Source organism: Macrobrachium rosenbergii, chromosome 2 (assembly GCF_040412425.1).
Source record: "Macrobrachium rosenbergii isolate ZJJX-2024 chromosome 2, ASM4041242v1, whole genome shotgun sequence".
NCBI classification, from domain to species: domain Eukaryota; kingdom Metazoa; phylum Arthropoda; class Malacostraca; order Decapoda; family Palaemonidae; genus Macrobrachium; species Macrobrachium rosenbergii.
In genome coordinates, this window is record NC_089742.1 from 87919183 (window position 1) to 87943797 (window position 24615).

Consider the following 24615-nt stretch of genomic DNA (forward strand, 5'->3'; position numbering starts at 1 on the left):
TAAACAAAACCAGAATACAAATGGCACATGATTGCTCTATTCATATCTTCTAATAAGATAATAATACTGTAAGAAAATAATACATGCAATATGATTGGATACAGTAAAACAATAGCTTTATTAAAATTATCATTGTTCTCAATAAAACTCTACATTTCATTGACTGTAACACCTCTGCTAAAAAATTCTGGTTTTTAGAATTCCAGATGAAGGACTGTCTCTGTACAGACAAACAACCATATTCAGAACCAGCTGACTGCCGATGTCATTTGCCGTAACTATCAAGTTGTTAAAATTTGCCGATCTTCAACAGTGGCTTCCATGAGTAAATATACAATACTTTTTACTCATCCTTATCATAATGGAGATCTTAGGAAAGTATACCAGTAAATTAAAACTTCTGAGTATAGCCACAACTGAATCAAACTAATAACAGGAAAGCTACAAAATGTTTTGGAATAGGCAAAAGCGATGTCTGGAACTGGCAAAATAACACATACTGCTTTTACAATCAAGCAATGTGAATGCTTTAAACCCAACTCGGTTAATTTACAAGAAAAAGTATCTCCAAATCATGATCACAATGTTTGTGTTCTGTAATAAAATAACAGTATCATGATAATATGTGCAATAAAATGTAATTGGATACAGCAAGCAAAACAACTTTTATATAAATTATCATTACTACAAAAGGGATTTTGACAAAGGAAAAATCTATTTCTGGGGGAAGACCTGTGTCACCCGGTGAAATATCCATTTAGCACATATTTCTAGGTATAAGTATTGCTAAAAATACCAGAGAAAAAGCTAAGTACAATGCCAGGTTACGACCCCCAGTTCGGCGCCAATTAATGGCGTCGGTATACACAAAGGTGAGTGTTGTCACTGCCACAGGCCTCTGCCCTATAGAGATCTCAATCTCAAAATCCCGAAAATTGAGGAGCCGTCACATACCCCAACTTCTTCTCCCAGCCAACCAACACCTCAGCCGCCATCTTATCAACATCCCAAGTTAGCACCCCCCCAAGCTGGTATGCCATTCAGGGGGGGAAAAAAGGAATAGGGATGGGTTACCGGGTGACACAGGTCTTCCCCAAGAAATAGATTTTTCCTTTGTCAACATCCCTTTTCTGGCTTCGACCTGTGTCACCCGGTGAAATCATAACAGAGAAACAGTCATACAAAAGCTTGGTGGAACCTTCTAAGAAATACTTTAAAGGAGATAAATAAAACTGTAAGAAAAAAGGGATTTTGACAAAGGAAAAATCTATTTCAGAGGAAGGTCCCGTGTCACCCGGTGAAATTCCATTGTAACCACAATTTCTAGGTATAAAATGCTAGATATACCAGAGAAAAAGAGCTTTCAGGAAAGCTGGGGTTACTACCCCCCAGATCGGCGTCTTCTGCAAGGAAGGCGTCGGTATAACTGAAGGGTGAGTGAAAGATCACTACCACGTCTTACTCGAAAGATCTCTCCTGTTAAAACCCCAGAAGAGAGCGGTGAGCCGTTACAGCCCCCACACACAAACACCCGCCAGCTCGGCGACACCAGCGCCACCTCCTTCATTCCATTTTCTAGCACGTGATTGCTACCATTTCCTTTTTGTGTGCTCGTGCCTTTTTGGATTTATTTTCATCTTCCACCATGTCATCGAGCAGCTTTACCATCTCCAAGTTAAGTACCATCTTATTGTGGGGTTTTGTTCTATATTTTGGCTGTAATGGTCTCGTCTTTTCACAATTATGAGATCTTATTATGGCCACGGCGTCCTCCGTCAGCCATGTCGACCATGGCGACCCCATCAGTTCTTTTCTGTTGGGGTTGTCTCCTTGTCGATTATATGTTATTTTTGCCCCATGGTTCTCCTCCTGGCGGGTTCCCTGTGGGCCCCCTTTTTTTTGAGTTTACATATTATTGGCCTGTCGGCCTGGTTAGGGTGATGCCCGTCCCAGTCCCCCCTTGGGTTCCTTGTTATTACTTAGTCTGCATTAGGCTATTTGTTTTATTCTTGGCGATGGTGCTCTATTATTTTTATTCATTGTTTACCTCCTCGAGGTAGCGGCAGCCTCAGATCTAACCGCTTCCCCGAGGTAGGCTACGCACCCTATTGAGCACATTTTTATTATCCCATGTTCATGTGTGATGGTTTTTTAGTGGAGTAGGCTTGTTTTGCTTCCCTCCCCTTGCCCTTGGCGTGGAGTTCCATCAGGTCGAGGGAGTTTTGTTGCTGTTTCCTCCAGGGTCGTTTTTTGGTGGGCAGAGTGAGCCCCTTAGTTCTCTTCCTTCCTTTGGGGGAATAGAGTTCTTTGGATGTGTCTCCTCTAGGCTAGTCGCCTTCTTGCCCCCTCTTCTCGGCCCCGGTTGGTTCTCGGCACAAAATTTCTCTCCTGTTTGCTTCCTCCTCCCTTCCGCATAGGTTTGGGTCGCTGCTCCGGAGCGCATAAACCCGGAGAGCAAGTTTTCCTGGGTCTGCATCCTCTCTGCTAGGGATTTCACCGACTGACCAGAGGTTTTTAGGCTCGAAACGAGCTGGGAGGAAAGGTCATTAATCCTGGCTTCAACCTTCTTGTCCAACTTCTGCATAAGAAGTTCCGCGAAGGCCTCAGGGTCAAAGTTAGGCTGAGGGGGACTAGCCTTGGATGACCTGGAACTCGACCTCTTGGGCGGGGGAGTAGCCTTGCTAGTGGACGCCACTGGGTTAAGAGCCAGTGACGACCTTGAGGGAACTGACGGATTAGACTTTTTAGGCCTAGAGGACTTAGGTAAGTCCTTCTTCTTCAAGGTTTTCACCTTGGGGACAGTAGACCTTGACCTGTCCTCAAGGTAAGCTGTCTTTGGAAAACCTTGGAAAGAGGAAGAAGAAGATGAAGGAGAATCGAAAAGAGGACTAACTAAACTCTCTCCCCCTGCCTCACTTACCACCCTACCTTCTACCTGGTGGTCCGGATCGACGCTCATGGGTTCAAGGTGGATATTGATGGCTGCCACCTCTTCCGCCACCTCTCCGCACAGGTTGTCTTCTTGGGAGGGTTGCGTCTCCTCCCGGATCCGTTCTATCAAGGGGGCAGCTACTTCCGCCGGTACTGCGGCTGAGATCCGGGCTCCGGGGTAGAGGAAATTGCAAATCTCCTCTGACAGGATGTAAGGCTTCCCCGACGCAACGTTCCTCCCAAACCCGCCGACCCAGATCTTCAGGGTCGACAGCGAAGAGTCGCGGGTAATACGGTCAGTCTGAAAGAAAGGAAATGATTTACTGAGACATTCCCCCAACCGCCGTATATATCAATATAAGCATTAAAGTTAAAGGAGACTAAGGGTTAGCGGTCTTTTAAAGCTTACCGACTCATCCATCACTCGCTTGTACAGAGCGTAACAGACTTCACAGCCATCAGGGTGCCAGACGACCAGGTCCCCAACGCGAACCGCGCAGCCGGAATGTGAGCAGCACACCTCATGGCCACAGGGTTGTTGGAGCACCGCCGTGCACCCTTGCTCCTGACAGCGTACCATCTATAAGCGGAAATAAGATACATGAGTATCACGAGTTAAGGCCCGCCGGAGTAAGTCCGGCGGAGATAGGATGCCTTAACCTAATAATGGGTGATGGAACATGCTTATTGTTGGGCCAAATCCCGCCGGAATTAAATCCGGCAGCATAAGGATAACATACAATATATGAGTAACATAAAGTTAAGGGCCGCCGGAGTAGGTCCGGCGGTAACAGGATGCCTTAACCTAGGAACATGCATTCATATAAATAAACACTGCCGGAAAGAATCTGGCAGCGGACACAAATATAAGTTATGCTATGGAATGGTCAACTAATTAAGTAAACCAGAGTACTTGTAAGATACACTAGTGTTATAATACTCCGCCCTGATTGCCACGGAAATCTCGTTATCTCACACCTATGGTAGCGGCGGAAGAGGCGGAGAGGAGTCTTCGTATCTGGCTCAACTCTCAACGCGTGGGGCGGGAACCATGTAGTGGAAAGCGCCGACCAACCGAAAACCACACCCACCGGAGTGGTAACGTGTACTATGACAACGAGAGATCTGACTAACCCGGCGGAGAATGAACATAGTGAAAGTCAAGATAGCATCCCTGGGACTGTGTTCGATGCTCCAGCAAACCCTGAGGGAAGCGAACAAACGAAACACCTGCCGCCAATGGGAAAAGGAAGCAGAGTGGCGGAAACCGATAAGCGGTGGCCAGAAGGGTGGGTAACACCCTCTGGAAGCCGACAGAAACTCCCCACGGGGTGCTGATCATAAGTGATCAGCGTCCCTCGCGTAGGGAGATGTCAAGGTCACACTCCAAATGCTAATCGATAGGTAAGGAAGGACTAGGCTACATACATGAAAAGAACTGTGCAACCTTAGATCCCAGACCAACTTCCAAAGTCAAAACTTTTTGACTTGGACAGGAAGGCCAGAAAAGGTGCTACAGTAGGGGGGGGGGAAGGAGGAGGAAACCACGCAATGTCTGGCCATACCCTCCAACACTGAAAGTCTGGTCAGGTGGGAGGCTATGAATTGAGGAGACCCTTCACTATTCTAACCTCACCTTCCAAAAACCTCGCAGCCTGGTCAGGTGGGCTAAAGGGGGAAAGGGCCTCACTAGCCTAACCTCACCTTCCGAAACGTGACAGCATGGTCAGATGGGCCAAGAGAGAACGAAGAACTCCCTCAACAACCTAACATCTCCCTCCAAAGCCTCAAAACGACCTGGTCAGGAGAGCTAGGAAGCATGAGCATCGTGAAAAGAGCCTATCCTGGCTAGCCTAACTTCGCTTGAAACCGATTCATGGGCGGTCGAGCAGGCTAGGCTAGAAAATACCTAAACGAATAAAACTACCTGACTTCAAGTACTAAAATAACAAGTTAACCAGATGATGTGTGAAACATAAAAACATATATATATGCACTGAATATATTTATGGATACGTAAAAGACTCAGATGTAGAGAAGGCCAAGCAACCCGCGGTATATGGGAAGCGGGGATATCCAATATGGCTGACCCTAACGCTGAATCACAATAAAATTAATCCAAAAATTTACATGTCATCCATCACCGTATACATTAGGAAATGTCATGAGCATAACAGTACCAACATGGAAAATGTACCTACTCGCTGGCAGAGGATGGGGACCCGAGAAAAAAGGGAATTTACGATCGGAAAGGAGGGAGGAGGAAAAAACCTCCGACTCTACCCAAGCTCAATCATGAAACGGGCTCCCAACCCCCTACCAGCGAAAAGGTGATCAAATAATAAAACTCCAATGAAAGGAGTATATATATATAAAATTATATAGAAAAACTAGCAGTAACTTCCTGCTAAAACCATGCGAAGACTGAGGGTCCAGCATGGCCGAGGCGAGAGGTGCCGCGATCAGCGGCATCATGTTATTACCTGGTAAATAATAAATTATAGGTCAAATAAGATGCCTCTGTAAGAAAAAACCAAAAGGAGATGGTACTCAACTTAGGTGATGCAAACTCTGGGAGGGATGACATGATGCAAGATCAAAAATCACCTAAAAATAGCACCAAGAAAAAACACGGTGATGTTTTGAAGCGTGCTAAGTTGGAATGTTGATAAGATGGCGGCTGAGGTGTTGGTTGGCTGGGAGAAGAAGTTGGGGTATGTGACGGCTCCTCAATTTTCGGGATTTTGAGATTGGAGATCTCTATAGGGCAGAGGCCTGTGGCAGTGGCAACACTCACCCTTTGTGTATACCGACGCCATTAATTGGCGCTCGAACTGGGGGTCGTAACCCTGGCATTGTACTTAGCTTTTTCTCTGGTATTTTTAGCAATACTTATACCTAGAAATATGTGCTAAATGGATATTTCACCAGGTGACACAGGTCGAACCCAGAAATATAGTTGTAATGTTTGATTTTTGCAAATGATTGCATTTCTCCAAAAAAAATTTCGGTTTTTAGAATTACGGATATGAGGTCATAAACTTGTACAGCCACACCATAGGGAGGCTGCCAAAAACTTTTAATGCTTCCTACAGTGTGTTGCACAAGACAGAGGCATGAAGCATGCAAAAAATATTAATGGAGAAACAAGCCACTCTGGGAAAAATTGCCATATTTTGATTCACCTTAAAACTAATAAATTTCAATAAGAAACTTACCTCAGAGATAAGATCTGATCACAAAGCTGGTAAAATTCCCTTTTCTTCATGAAAAGAAACTCAAAACTATCCGCAGATGAAGAATTCAAAATTTGAAGAGCCAAATGTGCCTCATGTTTCAGCTAAAAAACACAGAGATTACTTTAATGTAAAACAATATAAATTTTGTTTATGAAATGCAATAAATACATCAGCAGAATAAAACACAAATACATATGTATGATGAAGTTGAAATTGGAAGGCACTGAACAAAACTGAAATACATTTTAAAATTTAAAACATGAAAGAACAAATTGAATTGAACTGAATTGAACTGAATATAGAATTTAGGCCAAAGGCCCAGAATGGGGACCTATGAGGTCATTCAGTGCTGCAATGGAAATTGACAGTAAAAGGTTTGAAAAGTGTAAGAGGAGGAAAACCTCAGAGCAGTTGAAGCACTATGAATCAATTGTTGGGAGAGGGTTGAAAGCAAAATGGAAGAGCATGAAAGGAGGTACAGTAAAAGGAAGGAAAGGGGTTGCAGCTAGTGGCTGAAGGCACGCTGCAAGGAACCTTAAGTAATGCCTACTGTGCATCACATGAGGTGCACTGATGGCACTAACCCCTACAGGGATGAAAGAAAGAATGTATCACAATGCTTGGTAAAACAAAAGAAATTTCCATTATTTGTTTTGTTTTAAGGTATGTGCCAATCTTTGAATTTAAAAGAATGATCAAAATTGAGTTGCTGACATTTTTGGACTTTTGTCTAAATGAACATATCCTAAAGTGTTATTGCTCAAAAAATTTTTTTTAGATGGGTCTACAGTATTGGCAATTTTGTTCACTGTCGTAAAACTTGTAAAAAATGTTCTAGTCCCACTAGCGGGAACATTTGGAACGACTTTAGCTGATAACTTCGATCTGTTCATGCCTTATGTCCATCAGCAGGGAGGAGGGTGGGCTCCCATCATGTAATTACTTGTTAAGTATATATAAAAATGACATTTTTATATTAAAATAAAGTTTTATATCTACTGTATTTACCCAGTAATCACATAGCTATTAGTTTCTTTTAACCAGCAGCTTAAAATTTTGAAATTGCGGGTCGCACTAGTTTGTTTTGGTTATGGTAACATGCCCCACCCACTTTTGGGGGAAGAAGAGGTACAACATAGCAAAGAGCTTCAACATGTTTATGCCCTTATGTCCAAGTGAGGGGGGGGGGGGCAGGCAGGCTCCCATCATGTAATTACAGGGTAAATATAAAGAAAACTTTATTATAAAAATGTCATTTTTAATGTCATTTTTATATAAGTAACTTACCAAGCAATTATATAGCTGATTCCCACACTGAATGGAGGTGGGAAGGTTGGACATATCTACCCCAAAACAATGTTAATAGTAATGGGTTTGAGGATAGAAATTTGCGAACAGTGTACCAATGTTGTTGAACCTTACCTGACAAGAGAGCTGCTACAGGTAGATACTGCCTCTGGTTGGTGCTCATCTTATCCAGTCGAGGCGAGGCGGTAAAGCCTTGAGGGCCTACTACTACAGTGGGTGCTTTGTAGCGATGGACTAATTTCCGAGGGCTAACAAGGAAAAAAAGATGCCCCTGCCCAGGGCACAGTGCCACACAAAATAACCAGAGCAAATATAGTCACCATAACCACCAAAAAAAATATTTAAAAACACCAATACCCAAGCATTAAAACCAAAGGACTGGAGGGTACTCCAAGTACATAGTACTCCCAGGCTCCCAAAAAACTCAACACCCTAAGCAAGGTGAAGAGATAAAAGAAAGGACATTGCTTTCTATGTCTCCTCCCCCAACACCACACCAGCCGCCTAAAACGGATAAAACGGACCCAAGGTACTGCACTGATCATAAGTAGTTTCGATATCCCTTAAGAAATGAGATGCAAGCACTGACTTGCACTTCCAAATGTCGACTGCACAACTGACGTGAGGGAACAATTGTGCTTAAACACTAAAGACATAGCAACCACCCTTATTTCATGGGGTTTTACCTTGCATGAGGAGAGAGAGTCGTCGCTCACCATGGAATGGGCTTCTGAGCTCAAGTCCCTGAAAAAGAACGCCAGGGTATTCTTAGACAAAGGCCGAGAGGGATATTTCACAGAACACCAAAGGTTCCTTGATGTACCATGAATAGTCTTCGTTCTATGAAGATCAAACTTAAGGGCCCTTACTGGACAGTGAGCTCTTTCTTCTTCAGATGGGCCTACTATCTCTGACATGCTCTTGATCATAAAAGAATGAGGCCATTGATTCGATGGCGATTCGTTCTTGACTAAAAATTCTAGGGAAAAGGAGCAAACTGCATTCCCCTGAGAAAATCTGACATCTTTGTCCAAAACATGGATTTCGCAGATCTTTCGGCAATGGACAAGGTGACCAGAAAAAGTTTTTCTGGTAAGATCCCTTAAAGAGATAGACTGTATGGGCTCAAAATGTGAACTGGTCAGCCACTTTAGTACTACATTGCTCTGTAGCCTTTAATGGTAGAAGTGGAAAGTCCTTTAGTGGAGCGTAAGAACAGAAGAAAGTCTGCTATTTCTGTTACAGAGGTATTAGAAGAGGACATGTTATTTCATCTGCACCAAGACCTGAAGATAATAGACTACTTAGCCTCGTAAACTTTATCAGATGACTGTCTTCTACCCTTCGCAATTGCAAGACTGGGAAGTCCGCAAGAAGTTCCAGTAGATCCGGGAACCGCTCCTTGGCTAGCCAGAAAGGGCTATCAAAATCATGGGCAAGTTTTGATGAGACCAGAATTTGTTGATGACTTGTCTCACTAAACTGAATGGGGGAGAGGCATACAGCCCTTTGCCCGACCAGTCCTGCAACACTGCATTGGTCGTCCATGCTAAGGGATCTGGTACTAGTGAGCAGAAGAGAGGAAGTCAGTGATTCCTGGAGGATGTGAACAAATCTATCATGGTTTTCCCCCAGAGCTTCCACAGATCCAGACAAACCACTGGGTCTAATGTCCATTCCATGGGAAGGATCTGTTTCCCCTGGATAAACCGTGTTGTCACCTGTGTGTTGCTCTGGTGTAACCAAAGAAAAAGAACCCTTGCTGCTTCGTACAGGGAGAAAGAGTGAGTTCTGCTGTTTCTTGATGTACGCCATTGCCGTCGTGCTGTCTGAATGCACTGCTCCCGTCTTCCCGTGAACTTCTGAAGCAAAGCACTATAAGCCCAGAAATATTGCCTGTAACTCCTTTACATCGATGTGAAAGTTTTGCTGTTCTTCAGTCCAGGCATCTGACACTTCTTTCAACCCTAAAAAAGCTCCCCAACCTAGGTTCGACGCGTCTGAAAAGAACTCAAGGCTGGAGTTCAGGGGGAGAAGAGATTTCCCTTCTGATAGCGTCTTCCTAGAACTACACCAACAAAGACCCTTCTTGATTTCTACCGTTATCATGAACAGAAACGAGTCCAGGAACTTTTTCCTGTTCCAGCTGGCTCTGAGGAAGAATTGCAGAGGTCTCAGGTGTAGTCTGCCCAGAGTGACAAATTGTTCCATGGATGAGAGGGTACCTAGAAGGCCCATCCAATGATTGGCTGAGCAAGAGTCTAGTTCCAGAAATTCTTTTACTGTCTGAAGACACTTGTCTATTCTCTTCGGAACTGGGAAAACCCAAAAATCCCGAGAGTTGATCATCATTCCTAAATAAGAAATCTCCTGAGAAGGAGTCATGAGACTTGTCCCAATTGATGAGGAGACCCAAGTCTTGGGCCAAGAGAAGAGTTGTGCAAATGTCCTCCATACACTGAGCTTCGGAGTGGGAACGTAGTAACCAGTCATCGAGGTATAGAGAGATCTTTATCCCCATCAAATGAAATCACTTCACTAGGGGAGCCAATACCCTGGTAAACACTTGATGAGCTGTCGAGAGACCAAAGCACAGAGCCTGAAATTGGAACACCTTGCCCTGAAACACAAACCTATGGTACTTTCTCGCAGTCGGATCAACTGAAATATGGAAGTACGTGCCCTGCATGTCGATGCATCCCATCCAATCTCCCTGGTGAATGGATGCAAGGACAGTTTGGTTTGCTTCCATCTTGAAGGTTGTCTTTTTGACAAAGACATTTAGTGCACTTATGTCCAAAACGGGTCTTCAGCCCCCCGATGACTTGGGGAATACAAAGAGACGGTTGTAAAACCCTAGAGAATGAATGTCCTCTACTACTGTACCTCTATAGCCTCTTTCTGAACAAGAGACTCGACCTCTATCAAGAGAGCAGCAAATCTCTCTGAGCCAGGAGAGTAATCCGTCAATTCAACAGGCTTGCAGACTAGAGAAGGTTTGTTCAAAATGGGGATAGTGTAGCCCTCTTTCAGGACAGACACTATCCAGGATTCTGCTCCTTTTTGTTCCCACCATTCCCAAAGGAGGAGGAGCCGCAATCCTGAGTACGGAGGACTATATCTTCATTTCTTGGTGGAAGACTTGGAGGATGACTTCTTGATGGAATGCTGTAGGAAATGGGTATATGCTCTTTTTCTAGTACAGTATATGTTCTAGAACAGGAGCTCCGAAAAGGGTAGGCTGCAGCGGAGACGAAGATCTGGGAGGAAGAGCCGAAGAATCCTTGGAGCGTCTCGCAGATTAGGAGAGCAGGTCCTGAGTGTTCTTTTTCTGCAGGTCAGAGGCAATGTCTAGTACTGTAGCCTGAGGAAAAAGATGCGTCTTGTCCAAGGGGGAGAAGAGGAGGGCCGATCTCCGAGACGGAGTGACGCCTTTTGAAGTAAAAGAACACCAAAGCTCTCTTTTCTTATGTACACCCATAGCGTAAAGACTGGCTAACTCCTGTGTACTGTCACGAATGCCCCGTCAATACAGGAAAGTACTCCTAAGAAGTCCGCAGAAGTATCTTGAGGCAAAAAGAAGTAGTCTCTAATCTTGCACGTTAGAGCGCCTACCGCCCAATCTAGGAAGCTCATCACTTCGAAAACCTTAAAAATATTCTTGAGAAGGTGTGCTAGTTCCTAAGCTGAAAACATAATTTTGGCTGAGGTGAAAGCTGATCTCCTAGCCAAGTCGATAAGGCTGGAGAAGTCTCCCTGAGAGGAGGCAGAGACTCCCAGGGAAGTGACAAAAGTGGGGTGAAGAGAATCATCAGACTCAATAATTACCCTGAACTTGCAAGTCTGTCAAATCACAGGATCAGCCAGGCCATCTCAAATCTCCTTTTGGGTCTTCACAGACATCCAAGGGAATGAAATGATGAAAAGAAAATAGAGAACATAAGACGTTACAAGCACAGGGATGAATTGGGCATAACACAGACCTTGTTCATACAGGAAGTAAGTAACATGACCAACAAGGAAAATACTTTGATCCTGTCCTTCCTAATCACAGATGGCTGCAGCATAAAAACGGTAAGTCGCGGTAAGTCATAATTTTATGCAGCAACTCAATAAGAGTAGAAGGATGAAGGAAGCTAAGAAGACTCCCAAGATCAGATTACAAGTCCCTCAACCTACAATCAATACTCCAACTAATGGGTGTCTGCACTTCAGACTGTTCAAAGTACCATGAACCACTTGGAATCAAAGAAACTCCTCTAACAGCCACTGTAGAACTGCTATCAATGAGGGTTGCAAAAACATCTTCTCAGGAAAGAATCCTGATGAATTATGACAACAGAGACCACTCCCTAGCTAATAACAGTATGGAACTATTGTGGTGGCAACCCTGAAATACCAGCTTCCCCATAGGGAACCTAGAAACAAATATTTTTCCCGAGCCATGCTCATAAAATAGAGGTGGAGCTAACTCCAGAAGAAGGTTGAGTATGAGAGGCCTCTTCCCAGGAAAGCCAGGCCAAGACAGATTTTTGGTAAACGAATACAAAAAACAGAAAGTCTCTCCAACAGCCCAGTAGACGTAGCCAAGATCTGCAATGAGGCAGTGGACGACCATCAAGAACTGGAGGAATAGGAAAGTAGGATTCCTCTGTCCCTTGCTGCTCATTAACTACCTTGTTACCAAGTTTTACATGGATATACTTTCACAGAAAGTATATCCATGTAAAACACAAAAGTTTATGTTCTCATTGGAACAAGTCACAAACCTACGGTGACAAGTTTATGGTGGTCTTCAATAGTGCAAACAGAACATTATAAATTTAGATCCTCTAAGGATTTTAATTAAAAATTGTTTTTTGCACAACCATCTACAATACTGAATGTATATTAATCACAATCTATAAGAGAAATCAAACGAAGGTCTCCCTTCACCCATTGTGAAATTGACATGTTATTCCTTTGCTGCCTAATTATCATTACTGTTAATAATTTACATCATCTTTTTCCTTATGGGGTTCAATGTAAAATGAGTTCATTATCCTCTGTTTTGTTTGTGCCCCTTCTACAACCCTTCTACATTGTTCATCTGGTCTAAGTCCTCATCTATCCACTTCTTCCAAGATTTCCTGGGACTTCATTCAGGTCTTTGTTCTGCTACATCCATACCTACTGCTTTTCATTGCATTCAAAATCTTAATCCAATCTCCAGCCACTGGATGCCATATCTTTCTGCCACTATATTTGCAACATGATTTTCCCACTGTGATCTGGATGTGAATTTCGACATTCTATAGTTGCACCTTTTCGAATGACCAAGTTTGTAATTCATACAGGGTGTATCCTTATTGCCACCTGTCAACAGCTTAACATGTGAATTTTCTCAAGAACTTCATGTAATGATACCTGATTTACAATTATACATCATCTTTCTATGCTGTATTCTATGTATCTGGCCAATGATTTTTCCAAGAATTTTTTTAAATATGTAACCTTTAGCCAGATTCATGGTGATATGGAGAAAACCCATGGCTGAGACTTAGTACCGAAATCAAACTTTTAATTCACCTATCACCATAATCAAAAATAATATTGGACTGGTCATCATCAGGCTAAAGCGCCATATAACTTAATTCAATAACAACCTAAGCAGAAAAGCTGTGTTCACCCAAAATTTACCTCCTTACACCGATAACTTTAGTCTTACACCTGAAGACCAGATTAAAACAAAAGGATTAAAATAGGTAAATCAAGTCAAGTTCATAGAAACGCTTTCAAAAAGTGAAGCTAAAGAACACTAAACCAGTTGTATGTTTATAAGCACTATGTTATTGTGCATATAAAGCATGCTGTCTGATGTAGTGAAATACCAGCTTTCATCTACTTACCAATAAAAAGTCCTCTTTCATCAAATTTCCTGCCAAATTAACCCTGCCAGATGGATCCATAAATACAACTTCAAACAAATCATGAAGTTTGCCCAGAGAAGGCACATCCTCTGTAGAGTCATTCTTCATACATGTCCCTTTTACACTCCAGTCCACAGAGTCTGAAAAATGTATACACATGCATAATTCCTCAATTTTCTATTACAGTTCCAAATATGTAGACTAAGGAATGAATTTATTAAATGGGGGTACAAAGGTATGTATGACATACGAACTTGTTGGTGGTGTTCAGCTGTTTTGCAACTGGGAAGTATGTTTTTTTAATAAGCATGATCTGGCGCATTTTCAGCACTTGTTGGACAACCACCTTTGATTTAGTGGGTCATTGGTGACACGTGTCCAAGAATGGAAGTTTCCATCATAGCGGGATTGGAAGGCATGGAATCTTTTGGTTTGGTCTGAGTCATATTTTCTGGATGTTAAATGGAATTGTACGTCAGTGAGTGCATTACAAAAATGATATGCAAATGGGCTCTAGTGGAAAACTGTTCATTCTTTGGTGAGAGTCCAGACTGAAGGGACGCATTGGAACATGTTGGGAATTGGAATTCCCTGTCGCTGAAAGTGAGTAGAAACTTAGGAAAATTACTAACCTTTATGACTTTGCATTACAGATCTGACTGATTTGCAGTGATTAATACTTGCCTTTATTTGATATTTTTATTGTGTATATTATGTGTTATGAACTGTGGTCTGATGGGCATTGTTTTGTATCTTGCAGAATGTTTCAAGTGAGGCAGAGCCTTAATATGGCACATAGCCCCTTATGGGAATGAAACTATGGCCAAAGTGCCTAAGTGTTTTTTTTACAGACCACAGACAAACTTATGTAGTGGATGTTGGGTTTGTTTTGTGGGAAGTGGGAGTTAGTTCCTACATATTATGATTTCTTGCAATAGTCTTATTTTGCTTTGGGATATAGCACTACTGGGATGATTTACATAACATACAAGGTTTTTCATTTACCTGTCCTTTGTTAGATTTGCATAATAAATGTCTACTTTTTGTATTCTAGGGTTTGATTCACACACATTAAGGAAGTTTTCAGTAAAGTTGAGAGAGAGAGAGAGAGAGAGAGAGAGAGAGAGAGAGAGAGAGAGAGAGAGAGAGAGAGAGAGAGAGATTCACACACATTAAGGAAGTTTTCAGTAAAGTAGAGAGAGAGAGAGAGAGAGAGAGAGAGAGAGAGAGAGAGAGCTGTTGGAGGTATCTTCGGTCATGAGCTACCATTGTTGCCAACCGTTTCCAGAGTAAGTTCTCCTGCCCTTGTATGGGGGATACGGGGATAATAGTTGTCAGATAACCTGATAACAAATTCTCTACATTATTTTTTGACTTCTGTACTTTCTACATGAATTCCCACATGGACTAGGTCTAGATCTGCATCATTTCTCCATGAACTTCTTAAATTTCTCTACTGGTCTCCACCCTGCTACTTTAATATCTGATACTTTCCTGACCTGTCATTCCTCACCCTTACCAATCACAATTTGAGTGTCATCTACAGCGTACCTTGCAAATAGGCTATAACCCAATAGGAACATTTGCAAAGAAAATATGAGGTTTGTAATTATGGATAAAGTTTACCTTAAATTTTGAAACTACACAACAAAATAACACTATTTTATTGCAGACATCATTTAGTTTTGTATTAAACACCTGTAGTTTCATTAGATTTACCTGTACAGTGTCCTCCAATTTTTATGCGTTTCACATTTCCGTGTTTCATTTTGCTGCAGATTTTGTGGAAAACATTATTCACTTGTCCGCAAGGGAATTTTCACTAATTCGTGAATTTTTCATAAAGCAATATTCACTAATTACTGTATTTTCATTTTATTTTCTTGACTAAATACATTTTTATGATAACAAATGATTTACTAAATTTCAAATGTTAATATCAATGTAAACAGCAGAATATCAATAAAATGTTTAATACAAAATAAATAAATCTGTACCACAAATCGTAACCTTCTTAACCCTTAAACGCCGAGCCTCTATTTACAAAAACGTCTCCCGTATGCCAGCAGCGTTCGGAGAGTTAGCGCCGAAGCGGAAAAAAAGTTTTTTTCAAAAAATCACAGCACGCTTAGTTTTTAAGATTAAGAGTTCATTTTTGGCTCCTTTTTTTGTCATTGCCTGAAGTTTAGTATGCAACCATCAAAAATGAAAAAAAATATCATTATCATATATAAATATTGGAATATATGACAGCGAAAAAGAAAAAACTCATATAATTGTATACAAATCGCGCTGTAAGCACAACGGTTAAAGCTAATGAGTTAATTTTTTTAGTTGTATTGTACACTAAATTGCAATGATTTTGGTATATAACAAATTGTAAAACGATCAAAGCAACACAGAGAAAATATTATCACAAAATGATGCATGAATTAAGTAACGAATGGACGTAAAAAAATGTTTTTTCAAAAATTCACCATAAATCGAAATATTGTGCTAGAGACTTCCCGTTTGTTGAAAAATGAAGCTAATTGATTGAATATTACTAGACTGTAAGTGTTTTAGCTTACAATTGCAGTTTTCGACCATTTCGGTCGAGTTAAAGTTGACCGAAAGTTGAATTTTTTCTATTTATCGTGATTAATATGAAAATATTTCAAAAGTGATAAAAGCTACAACCATGAGTTATTTTCTGTTGTATTGTACATGAAATTGCGCACATTTTCATATATAAAACTTTATGTCACGACTAATATAAAACGGTGCAAATATTACGACAACGAGACGAAAGAATTTCTGAGATGTTAAGCCGAGTTACGATGCAGACGTAAGGAAAATGTTTTTCAAAAAATTCACCATAAATCGAAATATTGTGCTAGAGACTTCCAATTTATTGCAAAATGAAGGTAAACAATTGAATATTACTAGAATGTAAGAGTTTTAGCTTACAATTGCGTTTTTTGACCATTTCGGTCGAGTTAAAGTTGACTGAATGTTGAAATTTTGGCAGTTATCGTGATTTATGTGAAAATATTTCAAAACTGATAAAAGCTACAACCATGAGCTATCTTCTGTTGTATTCTACATGAAATTGCACACATTTGCATATATAAAAGTTTATGTAACGACTAATGTAAAACGATGCAAACATTACAACAACATGACGAAAGAATTTCTGAGATGTTGGCCGAGTTACTGCGGCGCAGGCGTAAGGAAAAAGTTTTTTTTTTTTTTCAGAAATTCACCATAAATCGAAATATTGTGCTAGAGACTTCCAGTTTATTGCAAAATGAAGGTACATGATTGAATATTACTAGAATGTAAGGGTTTTAGCTTATAATTGCGTTTTTTTACCATTTCGGTCGAGTTAAATTTGAACGAAGCTTGAAATTTTGGCAGTTATCGTGATTTATTTGAAAATATTTCAAAACTGAAAAAAGCTACAACCATGAGTTATTTTCTGTTGTATTCTACATGAAATTGTGCACATTTCCATATATAAAACTTTATGTAACGACTAATATAAAACAGTGCAAACATTACGACAACGTGATGAAAGAATTTCTGGTGCGGACGTAAGAAAAAGTTTTCAAAATTCACCATAAATCGAAATATTGTGCTAGAGACTTCCAATTGGTTGCAAAATGAAGGTAAATGATTGAATATTACTAGAATGTAAGAGTTTTAGCTTACAATTGCGTTTTTACCATTTCGGTCGAGTCAAAAGTTGACCGAAGGTTGAAATTTTGGCAGTTATCGTGATTTATATGAAAATATTTCAAAACTGATAAAAGCTACAACCATGAGTTATTTTCTGTTGTATTGTACATGAAATTGCACACATTTTCATATATAAAACTTTATGTAACGACTAATATAAACAGTGCAAAAATTACAACAAAATGACAAAAGAATTTCTGAAATTTTCGGCCGAGTTACTGCGCATGCGTAAGAAAAAAGTTTTTTTTCAAAAATTCACCATAAATCGAAATATTGTGCTAGAGACTTCCAATTTGTTGCAAAATGAAGGTACTTGATTGAATATTATTAGAATGTAAGAGTTTTAGCTTTTTACCATTGCGTTTTTCGACCATTTCGGTCGAGTCAAGTTATTTTCTGTTGACCGAAATTGGTTGAAATTTTTGTAACGTCGTGCAAACATTACGACAACGTGATGAAAGAATCCACTTGGCAAAAAATTCCCAACATCGAAATATTTTAGTCCAATTGGTTGCAAAATGAAGGTAAATGATTGACGTCCAGTAGGTTTTAGCTTACGTTTGACCGAGGGTTAAGCTCACTGGCCAACAGAATTTTCTGTTGAGCTTAACAAGTTTACATATGTCTCTCTCTCAAAAATTACTCTAAACACAGCAAAATATCTAAAAATGTTTTTTCAATACAAATTATATAAAAATCTTTTGAATACAGAATGTAAGAGTTTTAGCTTACAACTGCGTTTTTCGACCATAAAAGCTCATTCTGGGGCCCAACAGACAATTTTAGAATGATAGGTGGGTTAAGCTCACTGGCCCATAATGAGCTTAACAAGATCTCTCTCTCTCTCTCTCTCTCTCTCTCTCTCTCTCTCTCTCTCTCTCTCTCTCTCTTTCTCTGTTTTTAAGGGTAATAAGATGTATTTGAAATAATATTACTGTACTGTAATGTGTTTTTGGATGATAGAGCATACTATACAGTATCTGATATATTTGCTGATTATTTTAATTTTATTTTCCAGTCTGCTTTAATTGAAATGCAAAAACTTGTACAGTAATTATGCATGGAAAATATAAAAAAATGAATGACAAAGTAACATCACATTTATCTATAAAACTATGCTGTACAAAACAAATAAACATACATGCATACAAAAATCAATCTTTCTCATATCAGAGAGAGAGAGAGAGAGAGAGAGAGAGAGAGAGAGAGAGAGAGAGAGAGAGAGAGAGAGAGAGAGAGAGAGAGAGAACTTTAGTGTTAATATCGGATCACAGTAACTTGCTGGTGATGAGACTTCACAATGGCTGGGAGGAGAGTACGAATGTTGGATGATGCCTACGTATGAAATTAGGATTTTAAATATTTTTACGGTGATTAGAGATGAAACATCAACAGTGATAAAATAATCTCTTGTGTAATGTTATAATATATGTGATAATCATAGTCAACTAAACTTGTAATGAAATATGGTACAATCAACCAGACAAAGAAAACAACATGGCAACACTACCTTTGTCGATTTGCGTGAACTTGCTGGATTTGTTTATTTTCGTGTTTTTTTTTTATGTTTACATAAGAAATTTGGTGATTAGATCAATACAATATAAATGGATTCTGTAAGTGAAATAACGTGTTATAGATATTTTGCACTGTTTTCTCATTAAATATGTATACTGAGAGAGAGAGAGAGAGAGAGAGAGAGAGAGAGAGAGAGAGAGAGAGAGAGAGAGATATGGGACAAGAATTTTTTAATAAGTTTATGGGAGATGGTGAGGACTATCCTAAAATATGTACCTGTACAGTAAACATCATTTCAAAATCATATTACAACACAGGAAAATATCAATAAACATAAAATGTACACCCAGGCAATGCACAAAGTTATGTAGGCCAAAGAAAATGTGTCTGAATGATAGGGGATACTTAAGAGTACCAGTTACACTCTGGTACTTAATTTTGCAACACAACTTTGAAATGATATTAGGGCGTTCTGGGATGACAGTTTGAGGTATATTTTTGTTTGAACTGTCAAGTTTAGAGATGAACTGTTAAAATAGGCAGTTATAAGCATTTCAGGGGTGTATATAGCCTACTTAAGAGTAACAGTAGTAGGAGAGTACTGTAATGTAAAGCTACTTTGGGTGTTTTGGGATGATGGTTTGGGGTGTATTTTTGTTTGAAATATTAAATTGTTTTAGTACGATAATATAAGGTATACTTTTGTTTGAAATATCAAATTAAGCAGTAAAATGGTAAAATAGGCAGTTACAAGCATTTTAGTTTAAGGGGTACAAGGGATTTGGCAGTTATAAGCCAGTTATAAGCATTTTTCGAGGGGATTTTTGCATTTCTGCAGTAGATTCTGGAACCTGCCCCCATGTAAAAATGGGGGACCACTGCAGTACCTCACAATGTCCTCATGATTTGCCCATGGCCTAGTCAACCTGACCTATGGAACTGATTTTATTCATGTAATGAAACACTGGGCAAATATGTTCACCATTAAGTAATGAGGTCCCTTAAAAATGTAGACATCTGTGCTAGCAATAAAGTGTTTAAGGTTTAGAAGGCAGAAAGAAAAAAAGAAAAAGAGATTCTAACTAGGTAGAAACGAATGTGGCTCACTTGAAGGATTTGTTCTTGAATGAAACACTAAAATGGAACAAGGTACAGTTGAAGAAGTTGGACAGCTCAATAAGAAGAGATTCAGCTGAACAGATAAAAAGTATGAAGCACAGCGCAATGCAGCTGTGGCCAAAGAGACACTGTAAAGAGCTTTTACTAACATCTACAATGTGCCATGCAAAGCACAGTATCACTGTAACCATGCAATGGAGTTCTAGTCTGAGACCCAAACTAGATGGTGCTGTCTACAGTTCTACAAAGGGAGGCCTCACTGGAGATGAAAAGTCTGGAGTCTTGCCATTTACTTAAACACAAGGAAAAGAAGGGACTAACTTTTTCTTATCCTCTCCCAAACTTTGGAGCAAATGATATGAACAGCCAATCATACAGTAAACGCGCCATATTCGCTGGGGATGTGTACCACAACCAACTGCGAACAGTTAAAATCCGTCAATAGTTAACACCCGCCTCTAAAAACGCTTATAACTGCTTATCTTGAAAGTTCAAATACCAAATGCATACCTTCAACTTGCATCTTACATCAAACAAACCTTAAACTATTACCCTATTATTGTATTAACCTTTGAAATGATATTAATATAATTTCAAAGTCATCTTAAACATTTTACCCTTACAAATATATATGTAAATACTTCTAACCCTTCCAGCCAGTAACAGAGAGAGAGAGAGAGAGAGAGAGAGAGAGAGAGAGAGAGAGAGAGAGAGAGAGAGAGAGAGAGAGAGAGAGAGAGAGAGAGAGAGAGAGAGACTCTTTGGTCTGGTGCTAACCCTTTTTTTTATGATGACAGGTACGCCTTCAACCCTCCCCCTAAGGCGGATACAGAAAAAGGTCAGGGATTGGACTAAAACCTTACTAATTCACTATATTTTCTTTAATGAACTGATATTTTGCTGTGTTTACATTAATATCTGAAAATTAGTAAATCATTTATCTTACAAAACAAATAAACATACATATTACACATGCATCAAAATGATCTCATCTCAATAAGAGAGAGAGAGAGAGAGAGAGAGAGAGAGAGAGAGAGAGAGAGAGAGAGAGAGAGAGAGAGAGAGAGAGAGAGAGAGAGAGAGAGAGAGAAATTATTAATTTTATTATTTAATGTTATTATTTAATCTTAATAAATTTAATATTATTTGACAATTAGTACTGTGAATCATCATTTTATAATATCTTGTATATGTACGTACAGTACAGTATTTTGTCACAAAAATAATATGAAAATACAGAATATTGCCCTACGAAAAAATCCACGAATGGGTGGGCTTCCTGCAAATAATTTATAGATAGGTTCCACAGAAAATTCCGCGAATTGCAGTCTGCGAATTGTGAGAACGCAAGTCCAGGGGATTTCCTGTATGGTTAATTCTCCTGGTAAATGCACAATAAGAAAAGGCAACCATTTTTAGAGTAAGATAGAGGAAAAGTATGCCATAGGAACTGAGTTTTTGTAGAAGGTTCATCAGATCTAGAGAAGTCAAAACTTTGCTTCTGGGCCTTGATGGGTATGGTGGCATAGACCCTACCAGGATTTTCCACATCTATTTTAAAAAGACTGCTGATTTCATAGATTACTGTACTACTATTTTCTGAAAGTTAGTTGGACTTGCAGGTTTTCCATCTGTTTTGAGAAAGGGGAAACATTCCTGCATTACCTACAGAACTACAGCTGTCCTCTTGCCCCTCAGAATGTAAGACAGTTTCAATTACCCCTGTGTTATCTAAGATTTTTGTGAAGTTGCTCTCTAAGCATCTTTGTATCTTTGCTGAAGATAATGACCTGCTGCCAGCATTACAGTTTAGGTTTTGTAAAGGACTTAATACATGTGATGCACTCGTCATTACCTATTGTCTTACAAAGTGCTCTTGATCAGGGTGCAAGGGCATGCATGGTCAGTTTAGAGTTTAGTGGTGGATCTTTTACTAATTTTTTAAATGAACTTTTAATAGGCAGAGCTCAAAGGATCTGTGTTGACAGCCAATAAAGTAGCTTAGTGATGTTGTTTCACATATTCCTCAAGGTAATATTCTTGGAGGGATACTTTTTATTTTCTATATGAGTGACATGTGACAAGGTCTGGAGAACAAACTAATTGCATACACCAATGATGCTACTCTTGTTAGGTCTGAGGTTGCAGAACCCTTGAATAAAGATCTGGCACATACTCGTGAGTGGAGTAGGCTTTGGGGAATGAAGCTTAACCCTTCTAAAACTCAAAGTATGCTAGTGAGTCGATCCTGAACACTTATGCCTTTGAATTTACATTTAAATGGTATAGCTTCAATGTCAGCAACTCTCTCAAGATTTTGGGTGTATCTTTTCATAAGAGACTGACTTTTGAGAAACATACATAAAATTGCTTCTTGTTTTTTCTCAAAAAGTTGGTATCTTACAAAAATGTTTTAGTGTTTTGGGATGAAGCTATTTTATCTATATGGTTTAACTTTTCTTCTTCCATGTTTGGATAACTGTTCTCCAGTATGATTGTCTGGTGTTGATTCTCATCTTCAACTCTCGGATAGTTATGTCATCAATCAAGTTTATTTTGCCCACCCTTAATGTTCACTTGTGGCATAGAGATGACTTTATTATATTTGTTGCATAAAATTTACTACAATGACAAACATCCTCTGCACTCTTCTTTACCTGACCTAGCTGTTTTGGCTTGCTATACTAGGCAGGCTGCTGCTGCAAACAGTGTGTCGTTTTCTAGATCAGGCTTAATACTACACAGTTTGCTAGAAGTTTTATTTTTATTCAACTAAATTGTGGAACAGTTTGCCTAGTGCAGCTGTGAAATCTTATGATTACTAAATGATTAAGCAGAGTATATTCATTCCTGCTCTCTATTGATGTCTCCTGAATTCAGGTGTACCAGTTTTATTTTCTATACCTCATATTTATTTATTATTTACCTTTCCTATATCTTTTCTCCCACTACAGGCTGATTTAACTTTGGAACTCTCTTAGTATTATAGTCTGTTGATCTTGTCCACAAGGGTTTTCAGCTCAAGATTCAAAGAAGTAATTCAGCCTAAGAATTTCAAAAGGTTGCTCCTGCCATGACAGCTCATAACAAAAACCAGTGCGAGTAATGAGTGGTCTTGCACGCTTGATAATAATGTTTGGGTAGTAGGCCCTCTTATAATACACTGTTATTAAAAATATCTGCTGTATCTTCTACACTGATTTTATATTTTTTTTATTTACCATTCTGGACAGACATTTAAACACAGCCTACAGGAATTAGTCTATTTACTTGTCCAATCTATGAAGCTTCTACAGATGCACAAGCTTATATACAAAATCTTTTTGTTCGCAATGTTGGTGTTGGCATGCTGCTCAAGTTGTGAATGGCTGACCCTTCACAAGGTTGATGTTTGCAGGGTGACAAAATGTAATAAGCTCCTACTCCTAGCTACAGTCTGTTGTTTAGGTCAAGTTGGATGGGCGTTGGGAAGATCTTGGTACGGTTTGGATGTTATGTATAGGCGCTGCCTGGGTGGGTGGGTTAGGAGGAGGAGGTTGGGGTTGACACCAGCAAAGTGCTTACTGGTGCTGGAGCTAGTGCTTATTAATTCCATTGGTTCCTTCATCACTGTTTCAAACTTTTTGGATTTTTAGTTTTTCAAGTCTACACTTATTGGGGATGGAGTCCAAGACTTCTACCATACAAGAAAGGGATTGGAAGCCATTTTCTTCTTGACAGCATGGGAATTTTGGACTCTGTTTCTAATAAAAGACAACACTGACTCACTAAGACATTATAGAAGCAAAATTAAATTTAAAATCATTATGAACACTATGAAAGGGCTGGAATTCTTACCATCATCCAAAGAAAACCAAACAAACTGAATAACATGATCTCCAGTACCAGAACATTCATTACTAGTAACAGCTCCTCCTCCCAACCCACCCAAGTGGTGGCTACATCTGATCCCCTAACCATACCAAGATCCTCCAAACACCCAACCAACTTAACATCAACATGACACTAAAACAGTCATAAGGGACTTAGGATGCTCTGCCTGCCTACAAACGCCACCCTTATAATGGGCCAATCAATCAAAATTCAATCAGCATACAGAAAACAGCTCTGTGAACTAAAAATTTTTGCATATACGTGTCTAATCTGCTTCAGCTGTTCCTTTGTTATCCTCTATAGCAGGCAAGCTTTTCTTTTTTTTAGCAAGACCCTCAGCCTTTAACTAAATAGGCTACAACAGAGTTGCAAAGCTGTATGTTCGCAAGTGAAACTTGTAAATTGTATGAATTACCCAAAGGTTATTTGGAGGTTGTTGTATACTGTACTCTCATCAAGGTTTTGCAACAGGATGCAATTTATCCTTGCGTCCAGGACGTGAATATATAAACATATGTACAAAATTTACGAAAAAGTTAAGTCATTGGTTCACAGCATTTTAAAATAGCATTACAGCGCCCCCATGATGTACCAATTTGAAATAATTCTATCAAAATAGAAATTTCTATACAATATAACAGGAAGTGCACTGCAAAAGAAACTGCATTAATAGTTACTGGACTTAGAGCAATACAAACAAACAAAATATCTGATCAATAAAGTCAAGTAAGACTTACCCAGGTTGAGAATAACAGTTCTAAAAACCTGATATCCTGACATCTGAGAATTAATTTTACGTGCCTGAAGAAGATGAGTAACCAACATTGCAATAACATGACTAGATATCATCCTCAGTCCCTGAAAATAAAAACGTATCAGTAATTGTTTTGAATCATCACAGACACTTCAATCAATCTTAAAAAGAAAGAATAAGAATGCAGCCACCCAATAGTAATGAGCATCTGTGGGCAGATCCCCAAGTTTCAAACAGCTACACT

The 24615-nt window shown here is 39.5% G+C and overlaps 1 protein-coding gene across 1 annotated transcript in view; it reads right to left on the bottom strand.

Moving 5' to 3' along the window:
* Positions 1–24615, bottom strand: part of Mat89Ba (nucleolar protein 6 Mat89Ba) — a 449315-nt gene that overhangs the window by 263640 nt on the left and 161060 nt on the right. The window contains exons 8-10 of the mRNA XM_067121881.1: positions 24355–24475; positions 13367–13527; positions 6150–6271 (exon numbers count right to left, since the gene is read on the bottom strand). Of these exons, the coding sequence (XP_066977982.1) occupies positions 6150–6271; positions 13367–13527; positions 24355–24475 (404 nt within the window). The remainder of the gene's footprint in view (positions 1–6149; positions 6272–13366; positions 13528–24354; positions 24476–24615) is intronic.